At 30.2% G+C, this 21,780-nt stretch overlaps 8 protein-coding genes across 8 annotated transcripts; 4 read left to right on the top strand and 4 right to left on the bottom strand.

Annotated features, from left to right (window-relative positions):
* Positions 1–591: 591 nt before the first annotated feature.
* On the bottom strand, positions 592–2,868 carry SCDLUD_003882 (conserved putative beta-mannosyltransferase; the record flags this gene model as incomplete). The annotated part of the gene is made up of 1 exon (XM_046076756.1): positions 592–2,868. The coding sequence occupies one exon, from the start codon at positions 2,866–2,868 to the stop codon at positions 592–594; it is 2,277 nt and encodes a 758-aa protein (XP_045933535.1).
* Positions 2,869–3,979: 1,111 nt separating this feature from the next.
* Positions 3,980–6,025, bottom strand: SCDLUD_003881 (conserved putative beta-mannosyltransferase; the record flags this gene model as incomplete). Its single annotated transcript, XM_046076757.1, has 1 exon — positions 3,980–6,025. One exon carries the CDS (start codon positions 6,023–6,025, stop codon positions 3,980–3,982), a length of 2,046 nt encoding a protein of 681 aa, XP_045933534.1.
* A 1,081-nt stretch (positions 6,026–7,106) lies between these two features.
* Positions 7,107–9,098, top strand: SCDLUD_003880 (conserved putative beta-mannosyltransferase; the record flags this gene model as incomplete). Its single annotated transcript, XM_046076758.1, has 1 exon — positions 7,107–9,098. The coding sequence occupies one exon, from the start codon at positions 7,107–7,109 to the stop codon at positions 9,096–9,098; it is 1,992 nt and encodes a 663-aa protein (XP_045933533.1).
* Positions 9,099–10,393: 1,295 nt separating this feature from the next.
* On the top strand, positions 10,394–12,586 carry SCDLUD_003879 (conserved putative beta-mannosyltransferase; the record flags this gene model as incomplete). The annotated part of the gene is made up of 1 exon (XM_046076759.1): positions 10,394–12,586. The coding sequence occupies one exon, from the start codon at positions 10,394–10,396 to the stop codon at positions 12,584–12,586; it is 2,193 nt and encodes a 730-aa protein (XP_045933532.1).
* A 559-nt stretch (positions 12,587–13,145) lies between these two features.
* SCDLUD_003878 (conserved putative beta-mannosyltransferase) lies at positions 13,146–15,500 on the top strand (the record flags this gene model as incomplete). The annotated part of the gene is made up of 1 exon (XM_046076760.1): positions 13,146–15,500. One exon carries the CDS (start codon positions 13,146–13,148, stop codon positions 15,498–15,500), a length of 2,355 nt encoding a protein of 784 aa, XP_045933531.1.
* Positions 15,501–15,676: 176 nt separating this feature from the next.
* PER1 (Per1p) lies at positions 15,677–17,750 on the bottom strand (the record flags this gene model as incomplete). Its single annotated transcript, XM_046079293.1, has 2 exons — positions 15,677–16,726; positions 17,106–17,750. 2 exons carry the CDS (start codon positions 17,748–17,750, stop codon positions 15,677–15,679), a joined length of 1,695 nt encoding a protein of 564 aa, XP_045933530.1.
* Positions 17,751–18,093: 343 nt separating this feature from the next.
* Positions 18,094–19,467, top strand: ISC1 (inositol phosphosphingolipid phospholipase; the record flags this gene model as incomplete). Its single annotated transcript, XM_046079294.1, has 1 exon — positions 18,094–19,467. One exon carries the CDS (start codon positions 18,094–18,096, stop codon positions 19,465–19,467), a length of 1,374 nt encoding a protein of 457 aa, XP_045933529.1.
* Positions 19,468–19,563: 96 nt separating this feature from the next.
* MET2 (homoserine O-acetyltransferase) lies at positions 19,564–21,111 on the bottom strand (the record flags this gene model as incomplete). The annotated part of the gene is made up of 1 exon (XM_046079295.1): positions 19,564–21,111. One exon carries the CDS (start codon positions 21,109–21,111, stop codon positions 19,564–19,566), a length of 1,548 nt encoding a protein of 515 aa, XP_045933528.1.
* Positions 21,112–21,780: the final 669 nt, after the last annotated feature.

Here is a 21,780-nt window from a genome sequence, read left to right as displayed (position 1 = left end):
TATGTATAATTTAATGATATGTTGAGTTTGAATCCAAATGATATTATATTTTTCCTCCACAGAGGATTAGGCCTTTTTTTTTTTTTTTCCTTTAGTTTTTAGCTTCCTTTCGTCATCAAAAGTTTATGATGATCATGTAATGGAAAAAGAAATGATGGCAGAATAGCTGTTAGCATTAATAGTAGCAGTGGCGGCAATAATATCATAGTTAGTAACAAGCTATATATTTTTTTTTTTTTTTTTTTAATATTTAAAGCCAAAAGCTTTAATCCGAAAAAATGGAAAAGCATTAAGAAAAAAAAAAAAAAAGAAAAAAAAAAAAAAAATATATATAAATGGATATTTGTTATTATATGATTAGTAAGCTATTAAAAAAAAATATATATTATATATATAAATATCAAATAAAAATTGTTTAAATAAGTGAGAATAATATTGATACATTAACACCTTGAAGTATGTAATAAATAAAATACAAATAAACTTGAAATGAGCAAATTTTATACTAAAAAAAAAAATATTAATATCAATACTTTAAGATAAAATTGTTATCTATTTCTTTTTTTTTTTTTTATCTTTGTGCTGTATTATTTATTCTCTATGTGATTCACCATAAGCTCTACAACTATTCTTACTTTCTTCGCTAATGCAAATTAAAGATTGTTGTAACGCCCTTTTAGAATCAAAGGTGATTTCAAAATGTTCCGCAATATCATTATTCAAATAAGTATTTACAATAAAATTCAACAGCCCTTTAATAACCAATTTCTTAGAAGTAAAATCAGCTTCTGAAAGGAACACAGTCATGTAATCTTCATATGTGCCATCCTCATTTAAATTTACAACATCCCATGAACTTATAGAATTCGGATTTAGTACGTTGTATCCACCACATTTAGTTGTTTCCCTGTCCCAACCCAAAACATCAATATTAAAATCTATTATTGGAACTATAAAATCTTCATTGTATACACCATTCTCCTCAATTAATATACTAAGCATGGGTCTATAAAATCTTGAACCACAACCACAATTTTCCAAATGAATTTTAGGAAATCCAACCCATAAGTTTTTACCACTCAATTTAGGAATGACGGATGGTAATGAAACATACTGAGATCCACCTCTAATCAATTTGTCTTTGTTCAAGTCTTTATCACTGTCTAAAAAGTTGTTCAAAGTATCAACATCAAATGTGAATTTACAAACACCATCGTTTAATGAACACCTCAAGACTTCCAAGGGCCTAAATTGGTAAATGAAATGAATAAATCCTCTGTCGTAATTATTAATAATAGATTCATCATGCTGGAGGAAAAATGGAACCCAATTTTTTTCCATGTATTGAGTTTCTCTACTATCCAAAGTAAATTGAATCTGTGGGTCTATTTTTCTTAAGGGATAAAATCCATGCATATATCTCTTGTTATCAAGTTGCTTCATGTTAAACACAATGTATGGTTCTTCAAATGGATAATTTTTGGTGATAATTTTAGGGTCTTCGCTGCCTAAAAACCCGCCTTGGTCTTGGCCAAGTTGTACATCAATTAGAGTGGGAAATTCAACACTGTATTTATCCAAAATTGCAATTTTCTTCTTTTCAGCAATTAATTTCAGGTTGTTGTTGTTGCTAACACAATTTTCATATTCTAAAGGATCGTTAGCTGGGCAATTCTCAATGATGCCCAAATTACTTTCAATGTTTTTAAAGGTTTGTCTTAACTGTTCTTCATCAATATTGAAGTCATTATAGAAAATTCTTCTATTTTTAATTTCCTTCCAATGACGATCATACAATTGGATTCTACCAAAACTGATTTTAATCTGAGTTAAATCACCGCCTGGGGCATACATGACTCTACTAACACTCATGTAGCATTCATACTCAGTTAGCCAAACAGCAGAGGTACCAAACTTGAACCATCTTTGACGAATAATATCTTCCTCGGCCATATGTTTTTCACCATGTATGTCTAATAATTTTTTAAATTTGGGCCATTTGGTAATGATTTCCCTTCTGATGCTGATTAAATCTTGCAAACTAGCCTCTTCTTCAATGCTTTGTAAGGATTCGGGGGCATATTCAAAATAATTCTGGTATTTAAATTTCGAGCAAAATTTTTCAACTTCCTCATGATTGTTAGTGTTGACAGTATCATGTGGATCAATACCGTTCAAATTCGTAACATACCCCTTGATATTATACTTTTCAAAAGTGTAGTCATTTATGATTTCATTGGTGATAGGAGTATCCTTCCAATCTGGCTTCAATTGGTCGAATATATCTTGGTCAAGTTTAGCAAATAAGTCACTTTTATTAAAAACAAATTTAGGGTTACGGAGTAACTTTTTCTTTTTTTTTTTTTTTTCCTTTTTGTCATCTACAGATTTGTCAAAATCAACCTGGTCGTTCACGTCTTCGATGGAAACTAGATTGAATTCATTTTCTTTGACAGGAACTAATGCGGGTTTAGGGTGTGTGTCTATAATATTACCAGCTATACCCATACCATGATCGTTACCTTTTTTAGGACCACTGTCAGAATTATTAATATACTGGGAGTATATGTCATTTCTTGTTACACCTCTCATGATTAACCCCAGAGAAATTAATATCAGCACAACAACTAAAAAGAAGATTTTACGGTGTGGTTTGCTTATTAACCTTTTAAACCCATGTAAGTAAGCACGTGAGGCGGCAGAAATGTTCATTCTTGAAGAGTTTTTATTGGCATTTGACTTTGTATTAATGTTACTGGAAGTTGTACTAATTGTTGCCAGACTTTTTTGTTCTTGTTCCTGTTGTAGGTCTTTTGAATTTTTAGCCAAATCGAAATCTTCTTTGAAGGAAGAAGGTGTTGTTGTCATGGATAAAGCTTAATTTTTTTTTTTTTTTTTTTCTGCAAGATTTGCTCTATAATAGATTTCCTAATTAACCAAAAAAAAAGAAAAAAGAAAAAAAAAAAAGGAACGTAAAGAGTAAATAAATAAATAAAAGAAAAAGAAAAAAGAAAAAAGAAAAGCTTAGAAAGAAGCGGAAATATATATATATATATATATAATGTATATATTTGAGATAATAAACCACAGTAATAGTAAGATAAAGTCCAAGAGTTTATTTGTTGTATAATTCTTGGTATATGTGTTTGATATACGTGGACTAATGAAACAGTAAAATAAAAAATAAACTACGGCTTAATTATTTTATTTATTTAAACTCTTTGCTTACCTGCGATTTTTGTAATGTTTTTAATATTCATAGAAAACACGTGGACAATAAATGGAATGGAGATGGGTGGTAGTAATAGAAAGACTGTTACAACCGTTAAAATGTGCAAAACAATGAAAAAATGAAAAGATAAACAGGGTGCTTGTATGTATTATTTATTGTCTATTTTTTTTTACCCTTGTTAAAGTAAAAAAAATAAATAAAAATAAATAAAAATAAATAAAAATAAATCTGAAATTAAAAAGTTCTAGACAATTTTTCACGTGCAATGTTGTTGGTGTTTTATTTTATTTTATTTTATCTTTTTTTTTTTTTTCTTTTCCATTTTACCCCTCTCTATTGTTGTTCTTCTACGTACAATTCTATACGGATTAGATAATCCTCACAAATATCATAATGATTTTGTTGAGATTCTAATTAACAAAATTAAGGAGAGCATAATCTTCTTGGTCTGCTGCTATTTTACATCCCATCAGTTTCCATTTCTTATATCTTAAAAAAGAGAATAAAAAAAAAAAAAAAAGAAAAGAAAGGAAAAGAAAAGAAAAGGCAGATAAGTAATATTGAATTTATTATCACGCTATATAGAAATTATTAAATACACAAATTAAACCAAAAGTTTAAGAAAAGACAAAAACAAAAACAAAAACAAAAACAAAAACAAAATCGAAAATCGAAAATAAAAATACTTTTTTTTTTTTTTTTTTCCATTTTTTTCTTTTTTCCATTTTTTTCTATCTTCCCCCTCATTTAATCTTTATGACTTTCACCGTAACTCTTACATTTACTTTTACCCTCTCTGATAATACAATACAAAGATTGCTGTAATAATTGTTTACTGGTACCATCTATTTGATAATCTTCTCTAATCAAATGTCTGGAATAAGCACTCATAATATACTTCAAAACATTCTTAAGGATGATTCTTCTGCTAATAAAGTCAGCCTCACTAATCAATAATTGTAAAATATCCTCGCCATCTTGTTGAATTTCCCATGAAGTTATCGAGTTTGGATTTAAAACATTATACCCACCGCATTTAGTGGTTTTTCTATCCCAACCTAAAACATCCATATCAAAATCAACAACTGGAACTATCATCTCTTCATTATAAATACCGTTGTGCTCGCTCATTACTATTAAAACAGGTCTGTAGTACCTTTCACCACACCCACAATCTTTTAAATGTAATTTGGCAAAGCCAGCCCATAAATTCTTGTATTCCACCTTAATAGGTAATATACTATTAAGATTGATTAGTTGAGACCCACCCCTCATACTATCAAGTTTGTTAAAATCATTCTTTTCATAATGCTCTACATTATTGTCATCTACATTCAATAACAAATTACCATCATAAACAAGCTGACAATCCCCATCCAACAAGGAACACTTTAAGATTTGCAATGGTCTATAAGAATAAACAAATCTAATAAAGCCTTTATACATAGTATTGGATTTAGTCTCATCTTCCAAATGGAAAAATGGTGTCCAATTTTTTTCCATTCTATTAGGAGACCTCCCCCCTATGGTGAAAGTCACTTGTTTATCAAATTTTCTTAAGGGGTAATATCCATGGATATATCTATTACCATCTTTTTGTACCATATTAAAAATAATATAAGGTTCCTTAACAGGCTGTTGTTTAAGAACAATCCTTGGATCCTCGCTACCCAAATATAACCCGCTGTCAGATCCCAATTCTATATCCATAAAGGTAGGGAACTTGACACTATATTTATTCAAAAAATCTTCCTTCCTCTTTTGAGAAATTAACCTCAACTTATTCATTTCATCAATACAATTATCATACTCTATAGGGGCAGATTCTTGCTGGGTACATTCTTTAATACCCAATTCAGCATCTATTTCCTTCAAGCTCTGTTCTACAATAGATTCAATTTTGTTATCTGACTCTTTAAAGATATTGGCAAAACCATCATCAGTAGACATCAATAAATCCTTGTAATACAATCTTCTACCCTTGATTTCGTTCCAATTCTTGTCAAATAGTTGTAATCTACCCAAACTAATTTTAACTCTTTTCAGATTTCCTTCAGGAGCATACATATATCTAGTCACACTTAAATAGCACTGTTCATCTGATAACCACACAGCAGAAGTACCAAATTTGAACCACTTTTGCTGGACAATATCTAATTCACTCATAGAAACTTCTTTTGCTTCATCTACAAAGTATTTTTGGTATTTGGGCCAATGCTCAATAATATCTCTTCTGGCTTCAAGGAAATCATCGTCATCATTTTTTTTATTAACATCATTTGGGAAAGAATATTCTATTTTATCTGAATATTCATATTGCTTACAATATTTATCAATCAGGTTGTAATCCGAGTCTACATTCAACCCAAAAAAAACATTGTCTATAGGGCCTTCTTGTAAATCAGTAATATATCCCTTCATGTGATATTTGTGGAACTTTTCCCTTGAATATGCTTCTGGGGTTAAAGCATAGTGAGAAACGTCCTTCGGTGTATATGGTGTTGTTGATAAGGCATACTTTGTTTTAACATTTTTAATATAATAGTTTTTGCTATTAAATTTAAATAATTTGTCTAGATAAGCTGAAGTGCTATTATATTTGCCCTTGCCTGTTGTTGTGATTAGTAATAATGCAAGTAATATAATTGTACTTAGGAATAATAATTTTCTAAATCTTTTATTCTTTAGTGTACTACTAGTAGTATTGGTGGTGTTTTGAGGATCTATAATATCAAAAGTTGTACTTGTAGTTTCTATATTGTCATCAAACTTTTTTTTGTTGGAATCATCCATAGTGTAATTTTTTTTTTTTTTTTTTTTTTTTTTTTTTTTTCTTTTTTTAAATATTTAGTGTGAAAGAAGGGAAAAGTTGGATATTATCAATTATATATAGATATATATATGTAGATATTGTTGTTATTTGATATAATTTGTTATTTTAATTTTTATCTTCCTGTATATACATGTATGTATGTGTGTATATATATATATATATATATTTATATATTTATAGGTGTTTACTTTAATTGTTATGACAGATTCTTTATATATAAAGTAATTTTTGCATAAATATAAATTTAGCTGGAGTATATAAGTCCTACAATGAAATACAAGAAAGAAAGAAAATTTTTTTTTTTTTCCTATTTGAAATTTGCTGTAAAGAGAAGAAGAAGAAAAAGAAGAGAAAAGAAAAAGAAAAAGAAAAAGAAAAAAGGTGATAAATAGATAATTATTATGATATTAATTAAAATGGAAATATATGAGCATTTTTCCAGTTGTAAGCTGTTAGGATTGCTTATATGAATCCCAAGCAAGTTTCTCAGGAATGTTATTTGTGTATGTGTATCTTGGTACAAATAATAAATACAATCTATAATTCTTATTTGTGTCTTTTTCTTTCTTTCTTGCTAATAGAAAACTAAGCAACAGTTTATCATATTTTAATAATAACCGAAATAAAAATCCCCTTTACTTTTTTTTTTTTATTATTTCTTTGTTTAATACCAAGAAACAAATCCATTCATTAACTTTTAACACACGCATATTTAATACCACGTGTTTTATCACTACGGCTTTTCTTCGAATTCAACAAAAAAAAAAACAAAAAAATAACTTTTTCCGAAATAACCAAAATTAAATAAAAAGAAATTATTAACTTATTCGACGTAAATCTACCCAAAAATCTTATATCTCCCAATTATTAACAATTGGCTTTTAATTCAATTTAATCTCGCTCTTTTTTTCTTTTTTTAACATAACATATATATAATCAATGTTTTTCTCTTTTTTCCTCGTTTTTTAATCCCCACTCCTCGTTGTTATTGCTCTTTAAGGTAATTTTTCCAACCAGCCCATAAGCGCACAGGCACACACAATGTTTTTTCTGAAGAGGAAACTATCTTTCAAATTTTTAGTTGTTTCACTTATCGCCGTAATAGTTGTAATAACTCTCACAGTTATCCAACCACACGCAAACAATACCAGTATTAATACTAGTTCTTTATCTAATTTATTCTCTTCCAACATTAAATCAAAAACTACTAACAACAATGACAATAATGATAACGATAATATTAATCACAACCATAATAACAAGGGGGGTTCTAAAAAAAGAATAGTTGTACAATCTAAAAAGGACTTATTGAATCCTAGCTATCTTAACTCCAAGAAACTAATAGACAATGTCGATTATAAGTCAAAAGTTTCTCCAAATTCTCCATTTTCACCCTTCGTTAATGATGTTTTTACTAAATACAATGTACAAGGTTATATTAGTAATCCAGATAATGTAGATTTAAGCTTACCTGAATATTTACTTTCTGAATCAGATGAAGGATCTAAAAAGGAAAAAATGTGTTCTATATTGGAGTACGATAACTACTTTGAATATTCTTATGGTTCAAATCAACTTATTTTAAATGAATTATCAGATATGAAAACTTTAAGAGATGATTTATTATACAATTATCCCAAGTGGTTCCCATTTGTTCAGAATAAAGACACGGAAGTGGATTTAACGGAAGCTAGAATATTAGATGAGCACTGGGTGAGATTTGGTGGTAGTGCTGTTTGGCTAGATGAACATCAATGTTATTTAATGGTATCTAGAGTATTATATCATCCTTTTGGATACGAAAAGCATTGTAAAATATCCCTATCTAGATTAGAACTGTTTGATAAAGATTGGAATCCGTTAATAGGTAAGCGAATTTGGTTCAGCGATATTTCAGTGAACCAAGCAGACTTGGATAACATGATTAATAAATTGGATAATGAAGCCATTGCAAATGTCAATGATGATCCAGAGCTGAAACTTAGAAGTCTGAATAGAAAGAAAAAGTTCTTGAATAGATATAGTGTTGAATTTCCAACATGGTTAGATATTGACATGGATTTAAAAGATGGTGAAACCTTGGGGACCGAAGATCCTAGAGTTGTGTTATTAGGCAACGGTGAGCCATTGGTTATATTCAATATGCTTGATAAGGATTATAATATAGATAAAACAACAAGATCTATCTATAGTTATTTCCCCTTTAGGAAAATTAATCCTCAACTAAAATTTGTTATTGAAGGCAGACAGCCCAAATCAGTTGAGAAGAACTGGACACCTTTTTTGCATAGAGATGATATTGAAGAAACTGTTACTAGCATTGATAGAGGCCATCTACACTTTATATATTCGTTTAGGCCATTGGAAATATTGAAATGTTCATTGAATGATGGCTTATGTAGATTAGTCTTTGAAAACCAGTTTTTAACCACACTAGATGAAACTAATAATGAGGAAGATAAGAAATTGAATCAATATGGTGGTATCAGAGGTGGTACACAATTCTTACCGTTGCCATCCAGTTTACCGCAACTATCCAATGGAAGGCAATTGTGGTTAGGCTTTCCCAAACTACATATAGATTGGTGTGGTTGCGGTAAATCATTTTACAGGCCTATGTTAAGTTTACTAATGGAAAACGATGGAGTCTATAGCGAAGAGTTGATTGTCCCGATACTAGATTTTGATATGGACGTTTTAAGTTTTGATAGAAAGACTACCAAGTGTGACGGTCTAAACAATTTATCGCCCAATTCTATCTCTGCTTGGGATGTATTAAATTATGACACCATCACTGGGAAGTATGAAGATTATCTTGTCTTTACTATGAGTGAAGCAGATTACAATACCAGAAGGATTGTTTTAAAGGGTGTATTAAATTACGTTTTGGAAATCTATAAAAATAAAGAGATTAAAGAATTATTTGAAATTACACCAGATTCGAAAAAAGTTTTACAAAAAGCTTTAACCTGTATCGTAGACTATAGCAACGCGGAATGTTCTGCATATGGCAAAGCTCATCCTAAAGATTAAAAAAAAAATTTTTTTTTTTTCTTTTTTTCATGTGGTTTCCGTATATTAATTTGCTCTATCATTTATTTTATACCTATATATATATATATGTGTGTATATGTTCCTCTTCCTTTTAATTAATATTTAATACTAGTAACAATTTTCCGTCTTTTATCTTGGTTATTTATATTAACTATATATATATGTTATCATAAAAGATGGAATAGGATGGATAAGAGACCAAACAAAATGTGAAAAAAAAAAAAAAAGAAAAAAGAAAAGAAAATTGTTGTAAATGTAGAATTCTTTTTTTTTATTTTTGGTAGTATTTTTTTCTATAGATAGCGATGTATGTTTTAATATCTACATTAATATCATATTGGCTATGATTTGAGTTAATTAAAGTTAACTAAAAATAGATTGATTCTCAGTTAGATAATGAGATCCACAATAAGTGTGCAGATATATTATTGAAAAATAAAAATAAAAAACAAATTTAAATTACTACGTTACAATTCTTTAGTGGTTATTGTTACTTGGAATTTATCTAGAATTTAATAAAATATTAATAGAAGAGAAATTCTAAGAAAAACAAAACGCGCCAAGGGCATTTTTGGCATTGTAAAAATAATAGGAAAGAAATAAAAGGTTGACCGTACGCATGTTTATGTTTTTTTCTTGTAGATTATAAATTGGTTAAAATATTTAATATTTACCCACCTTAAAAAAACACGGTTGGCGAAAAGATTGTCCTGCGCTCAAACTCCCTATTTTTTTTACAGTTTTTTAAACAAATCGCGTCTTTTATGTACACCATTTTCTGAATACGGAGATATAAACAGATATAATTAAATTACTTACAGAGAAAAAAAAAAAGAAAAAAAAAAGCGACTTTTTACTTTTCCCCCCGCCGTTTCTCTTGGCATAAAAAAATAATAACAAATAAACAAATTTGCTCTATTTTCTAATTTCCTTTTTTTTGCACAATGCTTTTTCTATGCACAGATATAACACAGTAAAACACGTGTTGTATCTGAACTATTATCCACTGTCAATGCTTTTATAACAATTAAGAAAACCTACTTCTAAAAACTTATATTTTCTCTTTGATATATATATATATATATGTGTGTGTATTCACTTAGAGAAAAAAAACTAAAAAGGAAAAAAAAAATATTTTTTTTATATATAATCATCCCTTTTACTTATTTCCAACTTTACTTGCTCATCTTGCTCATAGTATATCATTTTTTTTTTTATTTCATCTGATAATATTTGTAGTAGGTTAAGAAGAAGAAAAAAAAAAAAGATAATAGATGACTGAAAAGGAAGATATCGGTAATTTATCCAACATTAGCGGAAACAATAATAAAGATGACAGTATAATGTCAATCCCCAATGAAGAAGCGCACTCGGATGAAATTCATAGATTTTGGTTTAAGGATATATTTTTGAAAATATACCATCATTTCATTCTACTAATTTATTATAAACTTACAAAGATCTTTAATAAATTAATTGGAGTATGTTCTCTCAAAATTAAGCAGAGGAGAAGCATCAAGAAAAATATTTTTCTGACTACCATTGTTCTAGTAATCATTATAGTACTGCATACAGGACATCAGAACTATTCTGCATTACCACCTGGTCCTGCCAATTTTAATCACAATAAACATATCAGGCCTCTAACTTTTATTGATTCAAAAAAGGATTATTTAAATTTTAGGTTGCCTAGGAAACATTGGTTTACCAAAAATTCTAGAAGAAAAAATATTGCTAATACACCAGTTACTTCTAAAATGGTTGCTGAATATAAATTTCAAAATTATAAACCACATGCCTACGTTTCTAACTTAAATATAGATTACAGCCAATCGGAATCTGCAAATAATGATAGGGAGCACTTTTGTTCTAAACTGGAATATAAATCACAGTTCCAATATAGCATGGATTCAATCCATTATATAGATAACAATATAGAGGACCTAATCGAAATACGTCAAGAATTATTGGACCACTGGCCCAAATACCGTGATTTTATACAAGATTCACAAGATACCGAAAGGCACATGACACCGCTGGAAATAGCGAAGAGAAATTGGTTTAAATTCGGTACCTCTGCCGTTTGGTGGGAAGAACAAAAGTGCTATTTTGCTGTCACAAGGGTTATGTGGAGTAGAGAAGGAAGACAACATAGACCAAGGATAAGTTTGGGTAGACTACAATTGTTTGACAAGGATTGGAATGAAATCAAAGGTAGGAGAATATATTTTAAAGATATTATTCATGATAGGGAGGCAATTGCAGAAACTATCAGAAGAATCAAACACAACGTTGGCATTAAAGATTGTACTAGGTTACAAGCAGGTAGTCAGGAATACCACAGTTGTGTTGATAAAAATACAAAGTTAAAACTAACAGCTGATATTAAAGAGAAACAGTTTCTAGACAAATTTAGTTTGGAGTTCCCAACATTCATGGATATTGAATTAGGCAATAAGGATGGTTATTACACTGGTAGTGAAGATCCACGTGTCATATTAAAGGAGAACATGTTTGATAAAAACAAACAAGAGCCCTTTATCCATTTCAACATGGAATATAAAGACATTGTTAGGAAGGGTAGAGAGGAAGAAACAAAACAAAGAAGATATATGTGTGGTTATTTCCCTCTGAGAAAAAATGAGCGCCAAATAAAATTTACCATTAATAAAAAAGAACCAAATAGAATGGAGAAAAACTGGACTCCTTTCTTTCATATGGAAGACTATTCAAACAATGAAATAATAGACACGCATTATCATAGAGGCTATATCCATTTCATTTACTCTTTTAAACCTTTGGAAATTTTGAAATGCTCTTTAGACGATGGGCGTTGTGAAATTGTGTTTGATGACAATATGGTCAATCATGTAGACGGTGAAGATCCCATTAATTATAAAGCCATAAGAGGTGGTTCTCAGTATGTTCCATTACCTTCAGAACTACCTGAATTGAAGGGCAAAAAAATCTGGGTTGGTTTCCCTAAATTGCATTTGGAGAAGTGCGGATGCGGCAGACATTATTATAGACCGATGTTAAGTGTTTTACTTTTCAATAAAATTGATAACAGTTATCATGAAGAGCTCGTTTCTCCTATAGTTGATTTTGATTTGCCAGTTCTAAGCTGGGACAGGAAAGATGTTTATTGCGATGATGTCAGTGTTAGTAGTGCAAATTCGATTGCATTTTGGGAAATTGTTGATCAAAATGGTAAAACGGGAGAATATGAGGATTATTTGATGCTTGTTACTAGTGAAGCTGATTATGTGTCCAAGTCGATTATTTTGAAAGGTATCTTGGATTACGTTTTGGGTGTATATAAACAAAAAGATATCAAAGAAGTATTTGATATATCTGATAAAAACGCTAGAGGTATTATTAAGAAAAGCTTATATTGTATCCAAGACTATGGTGCTAAAAGTTGTAGGGAGTACAATGATAAACATCCATTTAATAAAGATGATTGATGGCTGAAGAACGGATAGAAAATTGTATTTGTTTAATATTTGAATTTTTCTTTTTTTTCTTTTCCCAATGTTTGGATATATAATCTATAATTAATTTTAATTTTTCCTCTCTTTTTCAACACTGCGTAAGAAAAGGCATTTTAAAGCTTCGAATTTTTTTATATTAAATTTTTTCTTTCGCGAAAAAAAAAAGAAAAATGCAATAATTGATAATTGGCAGTGGTTTTAAATAAATGAGTGGTAAAATGCCGTTTTTGTTCCTTTGATAAAATGATATTTGTTTATTCATATTTTTATTTTCTTTTTTTTTCTCTTCTCTTTCTTCCCCATGCGTGTTCATGTTGCTTTCTTGTTAATTTAAATAAAATTAAATGAAATAAAAATAAATCCAATATAATCAACTATTAATTTCTTTTTTTTCTTTTTGTCTTTTTCTCATTATAAATACATACATACTTTTAACCATATTAATTGTTTTCTTATTATCTCAATTTAACAAACTTTAGCCAAGATATACAAAAATAAAACAAATTTAATTAATAATAAAATTAGAAAAGTGATGGCGGATTCTCCGATAAAAGAGCCATTAGTAACTAAGGAAGCTAGCTTCGACTTTGTTGACCAACTGGACGACGAATATTCTGATAATCATAGGCAATCAAAAACGTCAAAAATAAGATCTTTCATTGATTATGTTTCTAACTTATACAAGGGGTCCAAAAACCACCATAATAGACGCAGGTTACAATTGAGGCAATTATTTAGAATATTCCCCAAAAGATTATGTAATCTGCTAATTATCCTGTTTCTGATTGCCTTGATCATTTTAATCCCCATTATTGCTGTTAATGACCATGGGAAAAAACTTGTGGCTGATTATATCCCATATAAGAACCCAAAAAGCATTTCGTTCAAGAAAGATTTGTTGAAAACCGATATATCATTGGCCTTGAGTTTTAAAAACGACTGGAAAAATTCTCCATTAAACACTGATATGTTAAATAAATACTTATATTTTATTGGTGATTTAAATGATTACTTTTTTAATTTGAAAGACACTCCAGCTTTGAGAAAAGCCATAGAACGTGATGATATATGTTCACAAAGTTCCACCAGTCTAAAGGGGAGCGAGGATAATGGTAAAAACAATATTATGGTTGCTAAAAAAAATATCAAGCTTTTAAATTCTGCAGATACTAAAAGTGTTGCTAAATTGGCTGAATTAGTTGAAATTAGGGAATATATCTTTAAGAATTATCCAAACTATAAAAAACATTTAACTGACGAATGGGAGGAAAAAAATCTACAAGATTCCGAAGTTTTATGGAGACATTGGCACAAAATGGAAGGCGAAGCTATTTGGTTACCAAGTGAAAAATGTTATATTATGAGCTCACGGGTCACTTACACTGATACACCAAACAGATTTTTCCCAACGGTCACCTTTGCTTATTTACAGGCGTTTGATGACAATTGGAATGAACTCAAGGGTAAGAGAGTATTTTACCATGATATCAATATTAATACAGATGATATTGCTAAATCTCTAGCCCATATTCAAGAGGAGGTTGGTATTAAAGATTGTACTCTGGGCAAGTATAGTTCTGATCCAATTGCTTACGACAATTGTTTAACAAATAACAACAGATTGAAATTGCAACTTGATATCAGAAAGGAAAAATTTTTGAATAAGTTTAGTATTTCTTACCCAACAATTTTAGATTTTAACTTGGATAATTCTCTTGACATTAAAGATTGCGGTCCTAAAGAAGTTTCCATTATTTTGAAAAACGGTCCGCATTTCCAAGAACCTATTTTACATTTTACCGCTTTAGAAAAAGTTGGTAATGATAAGAAAAAGTTTAAATATTTGGTTTTCCCCCATAGAAAAGAAGACAACTATGTTAAATTAACCATCCCAGAAAACACCATCTCTATCCAAAACTTGGATAAACGCTGGAGCCCCTTTTTCCATCCAAATGATTTGACCAGTAAATCAAAGTTGAGAAAGGGCTATATTCATTTAATTACTTCTAATAAACCATTGGAAGTTTTACGGTGCTCTTTGGATAGTGGTATTTGTAAAAAGACCTATAATAGCTATAACGAATGGGGTGATTCAAAAGATTCAGTTCAAAGTTTGGATATTTTACCAGGGTCTCAATATGTTAAATTACCATCTGTGGTTCCTACAATCAAAAGTATGAATTTATGGGTTGGTTTCCCACTAATGCTTGTAAAGAATTGTGGTTGTGGAGAAGAGTTCCGTAGACCCTCTCTAACTCTATTAACGGAATACAAAGGTTCTTATAATTTTGAACTTTTTTCTGGTGTACAAGATTTTAATATCCCAGTAACTAGTTGGGATTTGAAGGCTGATTATTGTGATGCAGCTAATTCATTAAGAGTTACCTCAATTCTATATTGGGAAGTTGTGTCTCAAAATGTAATAAAAGGCGAATTTGATGATTACATGGGTATTGTTGTCACTGAAGCCGATTACACAACTAGGGTTGTTGTTTTAAGAGGTGTTTTAAATCATATCTTTAGAAATTATGCGTATAGAGATATAGATGAAAGTTTTAAAGCCCACCAATACACCAAGGAAGTGATTGATAAGACTCTAGAGTGTTTTGCTCAGGATATGGGTAATATCTGCAAAACATATGGTTTCGAACATTTAATGACTGGTCAACAGCTTGCCAATGCTATTACGGATCAAAAAACTTTGGTAGATAAATTGAAAAAGGAAGAAGAAACAAGGGAAAAAGAGGAAGAAGAAAGGAAGAAGAAAGAAGAAGAAGAAAAGAAAAAGAAAGAGGAAGAAGAGAAAAAGAAGAAAGAAGAAGAAAAGAAGAAGAAAGAGGAAGAAGAGAAAAAGAAAAAAGAGGAGGAAAAGAAAAAGAAAGACTGAAACTAACAAAAAATTAAAATAAAAAAAATACACATATATGTATATATATATGTCAAAAGAATGCCATACAAATAAATAAAATTCTTTGTCACTATTTAACTTATGTAAAATCTTTAATTAACTCGTATTAATATATATTTGTTAAATTTTCTTATTAGCACATATACAAATTGGTTCTAAATCTTGGTGATAGTAGTAATTGACGGCGAAAAAAAGGCATGGAAATCATTAAGGAAAAAATCATACAAAAACCAACTGGGAATTATAGTAGACAAATGCCATAAGGCGTGTGAATCTATTTGCCAAGAATAAATAAAAATATCAAATATTTCAAAACACATGCCCAAACAGGTGAAAATAACAAGCAAAATAGGAATTAAAGTATATTTCCAAATACCATCTTTGTACGATTTTAAAACATAAATATCATCAAATTTTTTTTTTGATGATTTAATTTTAAAATAATTCTGTATTGACAACGATATTAACAAGATATATTGCAATATACCAAACGCGATATTAAATCGCATATTATAAGTATACGACCAATTCATGTATAATTTAACAATATGGCAAATAAAAATAGAAACTACCAGTTTCAAACCAACTCTATTCCATAAATTTTGAACAATAGGGGTTTTGGAGCTCAATAAAATTCTTGTTAAGATCGAATAGAATCCAGTCAAAACTGTACCACCAGCGAAAAAATAATCTAATTTTTCTGTTAACAATAAATCTCTTGTATGGAAAACACTACTGAAAAACCAAGCTAACATCCCAGCAATGGATAAATATCTATATCCTTGTAAAATTTTCTTGTATCTATACCCAGGGGGCAAAGTGACTATTTTTTTAGTCAATAGTTTAAACCCTCTGTAATGAGGTATGAAATTGCCTATACTGAAAAGGGTGGAAAAAAGTTCTTGTATTCCAATTCTTCTGGTAAAAGGCCATTTACCATGGAATTGATAAATAGGTTTATTATCCACAACACGGTCCTTAGTAATAATCTGCTGGCATTGATAGTCACATTCAAAGTTGCAATCCCATTTTAGTAACTTGTATATATAGGGTGGAGATTTATCGAAATGTTGATAATCTAATGGGAATTTCTGGCTGTAGGAAGAATCATCAAAATGAGATTTAACTGGGCAGTCAAGTTTCCATTCACAAATTCTTCTACAACCTGTAAATTCCGGTAACCTATCACCTGGAGAACAGAGAGACTTAGTTATAAGCACATTGAGAATGAAGATTATCTTAAAAATGTACAGTTGCATTTATATGTATGTTTCAGACTTTTTTCTTATTCTGGATTCTTTCAATAAGCTTATAAATAATTTTTTTTGGATAAACCCTTTTGGGTAGCGAAAAAAAAAAAAAGGAAAAAAAATATTTAAATACAATCAGAATAAAAAAAAAAAAAAAAAAAAAAAAAGTTTTTCTTTTTGTTAGCGATAGAATCCAATAAGTTTGGTATTAACATTATCTAGAATAGACAACATTTGTTCCAAATTACTCTAAATGTCGATTTGTGTTCCTGTTATAGCAAATTGCATTCAGTTACATGTAACTTTCTCTGCATTTTTTCAAAAAATGACCCACATCGGATTTCAAATAAGCTTCCAAGTCCAGTTTGTCCATTGATGAGCCCTCGGACATTCCAGTAATTGTCTGATTAGATACGTCTATTGTCACAGTTTTAATATAATCGGGCATATCTTCATATAACTTGGAAAATTGAAATGATAGCTGGTTTCCATCTTTTGACAATATTTTCAATCCCAATAAATTCTCAAGTCTTTCAGCTTCCAATTTATCCTTTAATCTATGTTCTTGTAACAATTTATTGGTTTTTTCCATTTTCTCTCTAGATTCTATTAGCATTTCGCTTAACTTATTCAATTCCTGTTCATAGTTTTGATATTCTAGTCTACAATTTTGGTATTTCAATTTTAACCCATCTAGTTGGCCTGTTTTCTTCAAATTGCTTATGTGAGTCGTTTCAACAGTCATTTTCAAATTATCGTTTTCTCTTTGCAATTTTTCAGCATTCCTCTCTAGAGCTTGATGTTTTGCCATCAATTTTTCCCTTTCAGTTGTATAATCATTAACTATTTTTTCAAATTTCTCACTTTGCAATGGTAAAAAAGTGTTTACAATATTATCGTGTGCACTCATAAGTTTCGTTTGTAATTGAATAAAAGTGTCTAATTTTGTAACCACCGGATCATATTTTATTTCAGACATAATTCAACAAAGCTATTAAGACGTTATGGCAACCTTATCCCTTCTTCTTTCTTTTCTTTTTTTCTTTCTGTTGTTTTACCTTGCTTTGATTTGTGATTTATTTCGTTTAAAAAAATGTTAATATATATTAAGATCGTATTATTTTTTATTACCATTATAAATTTTATTTTATAATAATAAATAAAATTAAAAAAAATCACGCGCGCAAACAGCCAAAAAGCTAGAAATCTTATATTAATTTGAATAGCTTATTTATATATAAAACACATACATAATATACATATATAGTAAAAGTAATACTAATAGAATATAAGCATTAAAAAAAAAAGATACAATTAATAAAATGTCTACGGCACATGACAATGCTATGCCAAAGGTCAAATTTTTAACGTTCAATACTTGGGGATTAAAATATGTTTCCAAGCACAGATCCATAAGATTAAGAGCAATTGCAGATAAATTATCCGGCAAATTTGGAGCAATTCCACTGACTGAATCACTATATGGTTCGTCTGAAACATACCAAGAAAGTTATCACGTTCCAGACAATGATGATGATTATGATGTTATTGCTTTACAAGAGATCTGGGTTCAAGAAGATTGGGATTACATAACTTCAAGGACTCGTCATGTGTATCCTTACAGTCGTTTATTTTCTTCAGGAATATTAACAGGACCTGGTTTGGCTATATTGAGTAAGATTCCGATTGAAAAAACTTTTCTCTATCGCTTCCCTATTAATGGGAGACCAAGTGCATTTTGGAGAGGAGATTGGTATGTTGGGAAAAGTTTATCTGTTACCATATTAAAACCCCTAAATGAAAAAACGCCCTCCTTGTGCATTTTGAATAGCCACATGCACGCCCCATATGCACAAAAAGGTGATGCTGCATATTTATGCCATCGTAGTTGTCAAGCCTGGGATTTGTCCAAATTAGCCAAATTATACAGTAAAGCTGGATATGCAGTTGTTGTTGTTGGGGATTTAAATAGTAAGCCAGGAACTTTACCCCACAAATTTTTAACAATGGAAACTGGCTTGGTTGATAGTTTTGAACAATTACACCAAAATGATCTGGTTAGTTTGGATAGGATTAAAACCATGACTCCATGGCATCAAATAATTTATGGTGGTACCACTTGTGATTCCATACTAAATACTTGGAGAGCTCAAAGAAAACCTTGGGAAGCTTGTAGATTGGACTATGCTTTAATAGATCCCAATAAACTAGAAACGGTTGATGCGAGCGTAAAATTTACCGAAAGGATTCCTAATATTGGCAGTTTTTCAGATCATTTTGCTTACAGTTGTACATTACAATTTAAACCTATTAATAACATTAATAAGAGTAAAATGGAAGTTGAAAGCAGGGAATTTTTGATACAAAAACTACAAAATTACAATGAAATGCTAAGCATTTTACAAGATTATAATAAAACAGCACGTTGGCAAAAAACTTGGAGAGGTTTCCATTTTTTGATTTCTTCACTCTATGTTATTGGTGTTCATGTGGTGGTAACTTTCACTGCCGAGAAAGCTGGTTGGTCAAGTGTTTTATGGTTATTTAGTACTGTAGTTGTCACAGTCACTGGTGTACTTGATGGGTTAATAAGTTTTTTATTTGGTAACAAAGAATTGAGGGCACTACAAGAAGTCTCAAGAGAAGTTCTAGATTCGCGTAGTTCTTTACAACAAGAATTAGGAAACTCTTATTGAATTATATATAAATATATTATTTCCCCAAATTAGATTTATTATTATTAATATATATGTATATATGTATATATATGCTTATTTTTTTTTTTTTTTTTTTTACCAGTTAGTTACCTCCTCAGCTTCACCAAAAACACTGTTTTTCACCATATGAATTTCTTCATTCCATTCAACACCTTTAGAACTTACAATCTGAGGACAGTTTGTCCTTAGAAAATCCCTAATTAAAATATTTATCCTTTTAAACTCTAATAAAAATGCATCGTGGCCCTCTGGAGAGTCTATTTTCTCCAAAGTGGAATTGGGCAAATATTTCGCCAAGAATTCCTGTTCAGAATATGTAAATAAACCGTCACTTTCAATACCAATTATCAAACAAGGTTGAGTATCGGATTTCAAAACGTCTCTTATATCTTCAATATCTTCCTCTCTATCTCTAGCCAAATCATGTGTATCTAATTTTCTAGTGATGGAAATATAACAATTTGCATCAAATCTCTTAACAAATTTTTCACCCTGGTAACGTAAGTAACTTTGGGCAGAGAAAAAAGTTTGTGCAGGCTTAATAATCTTACTTTTATCAGCACTGGTAATGACAGAAGAACTAGAACTAGCGGACTTTATAGAGCTAGTGTCTTCGTTGTCGGACGTTATTGACGAGTTAGATGAAGTTTCAGAGTTTGTAGTTCCAAGCAAACCAGTGTTATTACTACTTCTTCTGCTTCCCCTTCTATGCCCATCATTATGAATTTCCAAATTTTTTTGTTCCAAAACATTAGAATTCTCCTCATCATTGTGTGCACCCTTTGACTCACCTGTTCCCGTTAATTCTTTTGCCGAAGTGTCATCGGATAACAGTATACTTTTAGATTTTAACAAGTTTTCTTTGGTTGGAGTCCTCCTGGCAAATCTTTCCTCAAAACTATTTCTAGATCTATAAGTCAATAAAGCACTCATTCTTGCAGCACTTAGACCAGCAGAGGGTGGATCATTCAATGAGTAATATCCATCTAAATACTTGGGATCGGAATATATGCTTTGTCTTTGGGCTTCTGACCAAGATATACACCATGCACTATGTCTTGCACTTGTAGCGAGAGCAACGAAGCTCTTGACGTAATCAGAACCAAAAATGGAAGCATATTCTAAAGTTAACATACCACCCATAGATCCACCGATAACGCATGAAATTTTTTGTACACCCAAGTTATCCAAAACCAATTTATGAATAAGAACGTCATCCCTTACCGTGCACAATGGAAACTCTGGGCCATAAGGTTTACCAGTTTTGGAATTTATAGTTAATGGCGAAAACGACCCATAGGGGGAACCCATAGAATTTAAACATATAATAAAAAATTTGGTTGGATCAAAAGCTAAACCGGCTCCTAAAAGGGGGCCCCACCAATCAGAAACATCTGAAGAACCAGTCAATGCATGACACAATACCAGAACATTATCACCCCTTTGATTTAATTTACCCCAACTTTTATAGGCAATCGGCACATTTTTGATTTTAATGCCTGATTCTAAAGTGAACTGGGGGACTTCTACGATCTTTTGGTTATGAACTAGGGAAATAAATGGATTTGTGTCTTTGAAAGTATTAGGATCCAGCTGTTTAAAGGGTTTTTGTGTAGTCTGCATTTGTATAGTCTTATAATTAATTGTTGTGATACTTTTACGATACTATGTTTAGTTGTGTCTCTTTATGGTTATGTAATATATTCTTTTAGACGAGGAAAAAAAAAAAGAAAAAAAAAAAAAGGAAAAAAGAAAAAAAGATTAGTGATTGGAAACTAAAAAGAATAGATTACATAAATATATATGTATATGTAGACAAGAAGTATTAAGATTGGTTAAAAGATAGAGATTAACGAAAATAATATTTTACAATTTCAACAATAACTTGAGATTTATTACTTTTCTTTTAAATGGTTTTTTTTTTAAGAGTATATATATATAAAAGTGTGTTAAAAAGAAGAAGAAAAAAAGAAAAAAAAAGTGGTATGCATGATTTGGATAGGTAATTTGAAATAGAAGGTATTATTAATTATGATTGAGCTTATAAAAGAAAGAAAGCGTCGATATAAAAGAAGGGAGGCGGTGGTTTATAATAATACACTTTTGGACAATTCTTTCAGTTTATTTTTCTTTTTGTATGATGGCGGGATGCCGAGCGGTGTCTTTCTCTCTCTCTCTTTCTATTCGCCCCCCCCCCCTTACAAACCTCGTACGCGGTGTTACAGTCTGTTTCTATCCCAACGCAACCACAGACATCAACAACAAAATAATATTTACAAAACTGTGGTGGAA

The sequence above is a fragment of the Saccharomycodes ludwigii genome, chromosome V (assembly GCF_020623625.1).
Source record: "Saccharomycodes ludwigii strain NBRC 1722 chromosome V, whole genome shotgun sequence".
NCBI lineage: Eukaryota > Fungi > Ascomycota > Saccharomycetes > Saccharomycodales > Saccharomycodaceae > Saccharomycodes > Saccharomycodes ludwigii.
Note: the sequence above shows the minus strand (reverse complement) of the source record. Positions and strands in the feature narration are given on the sequence as shown.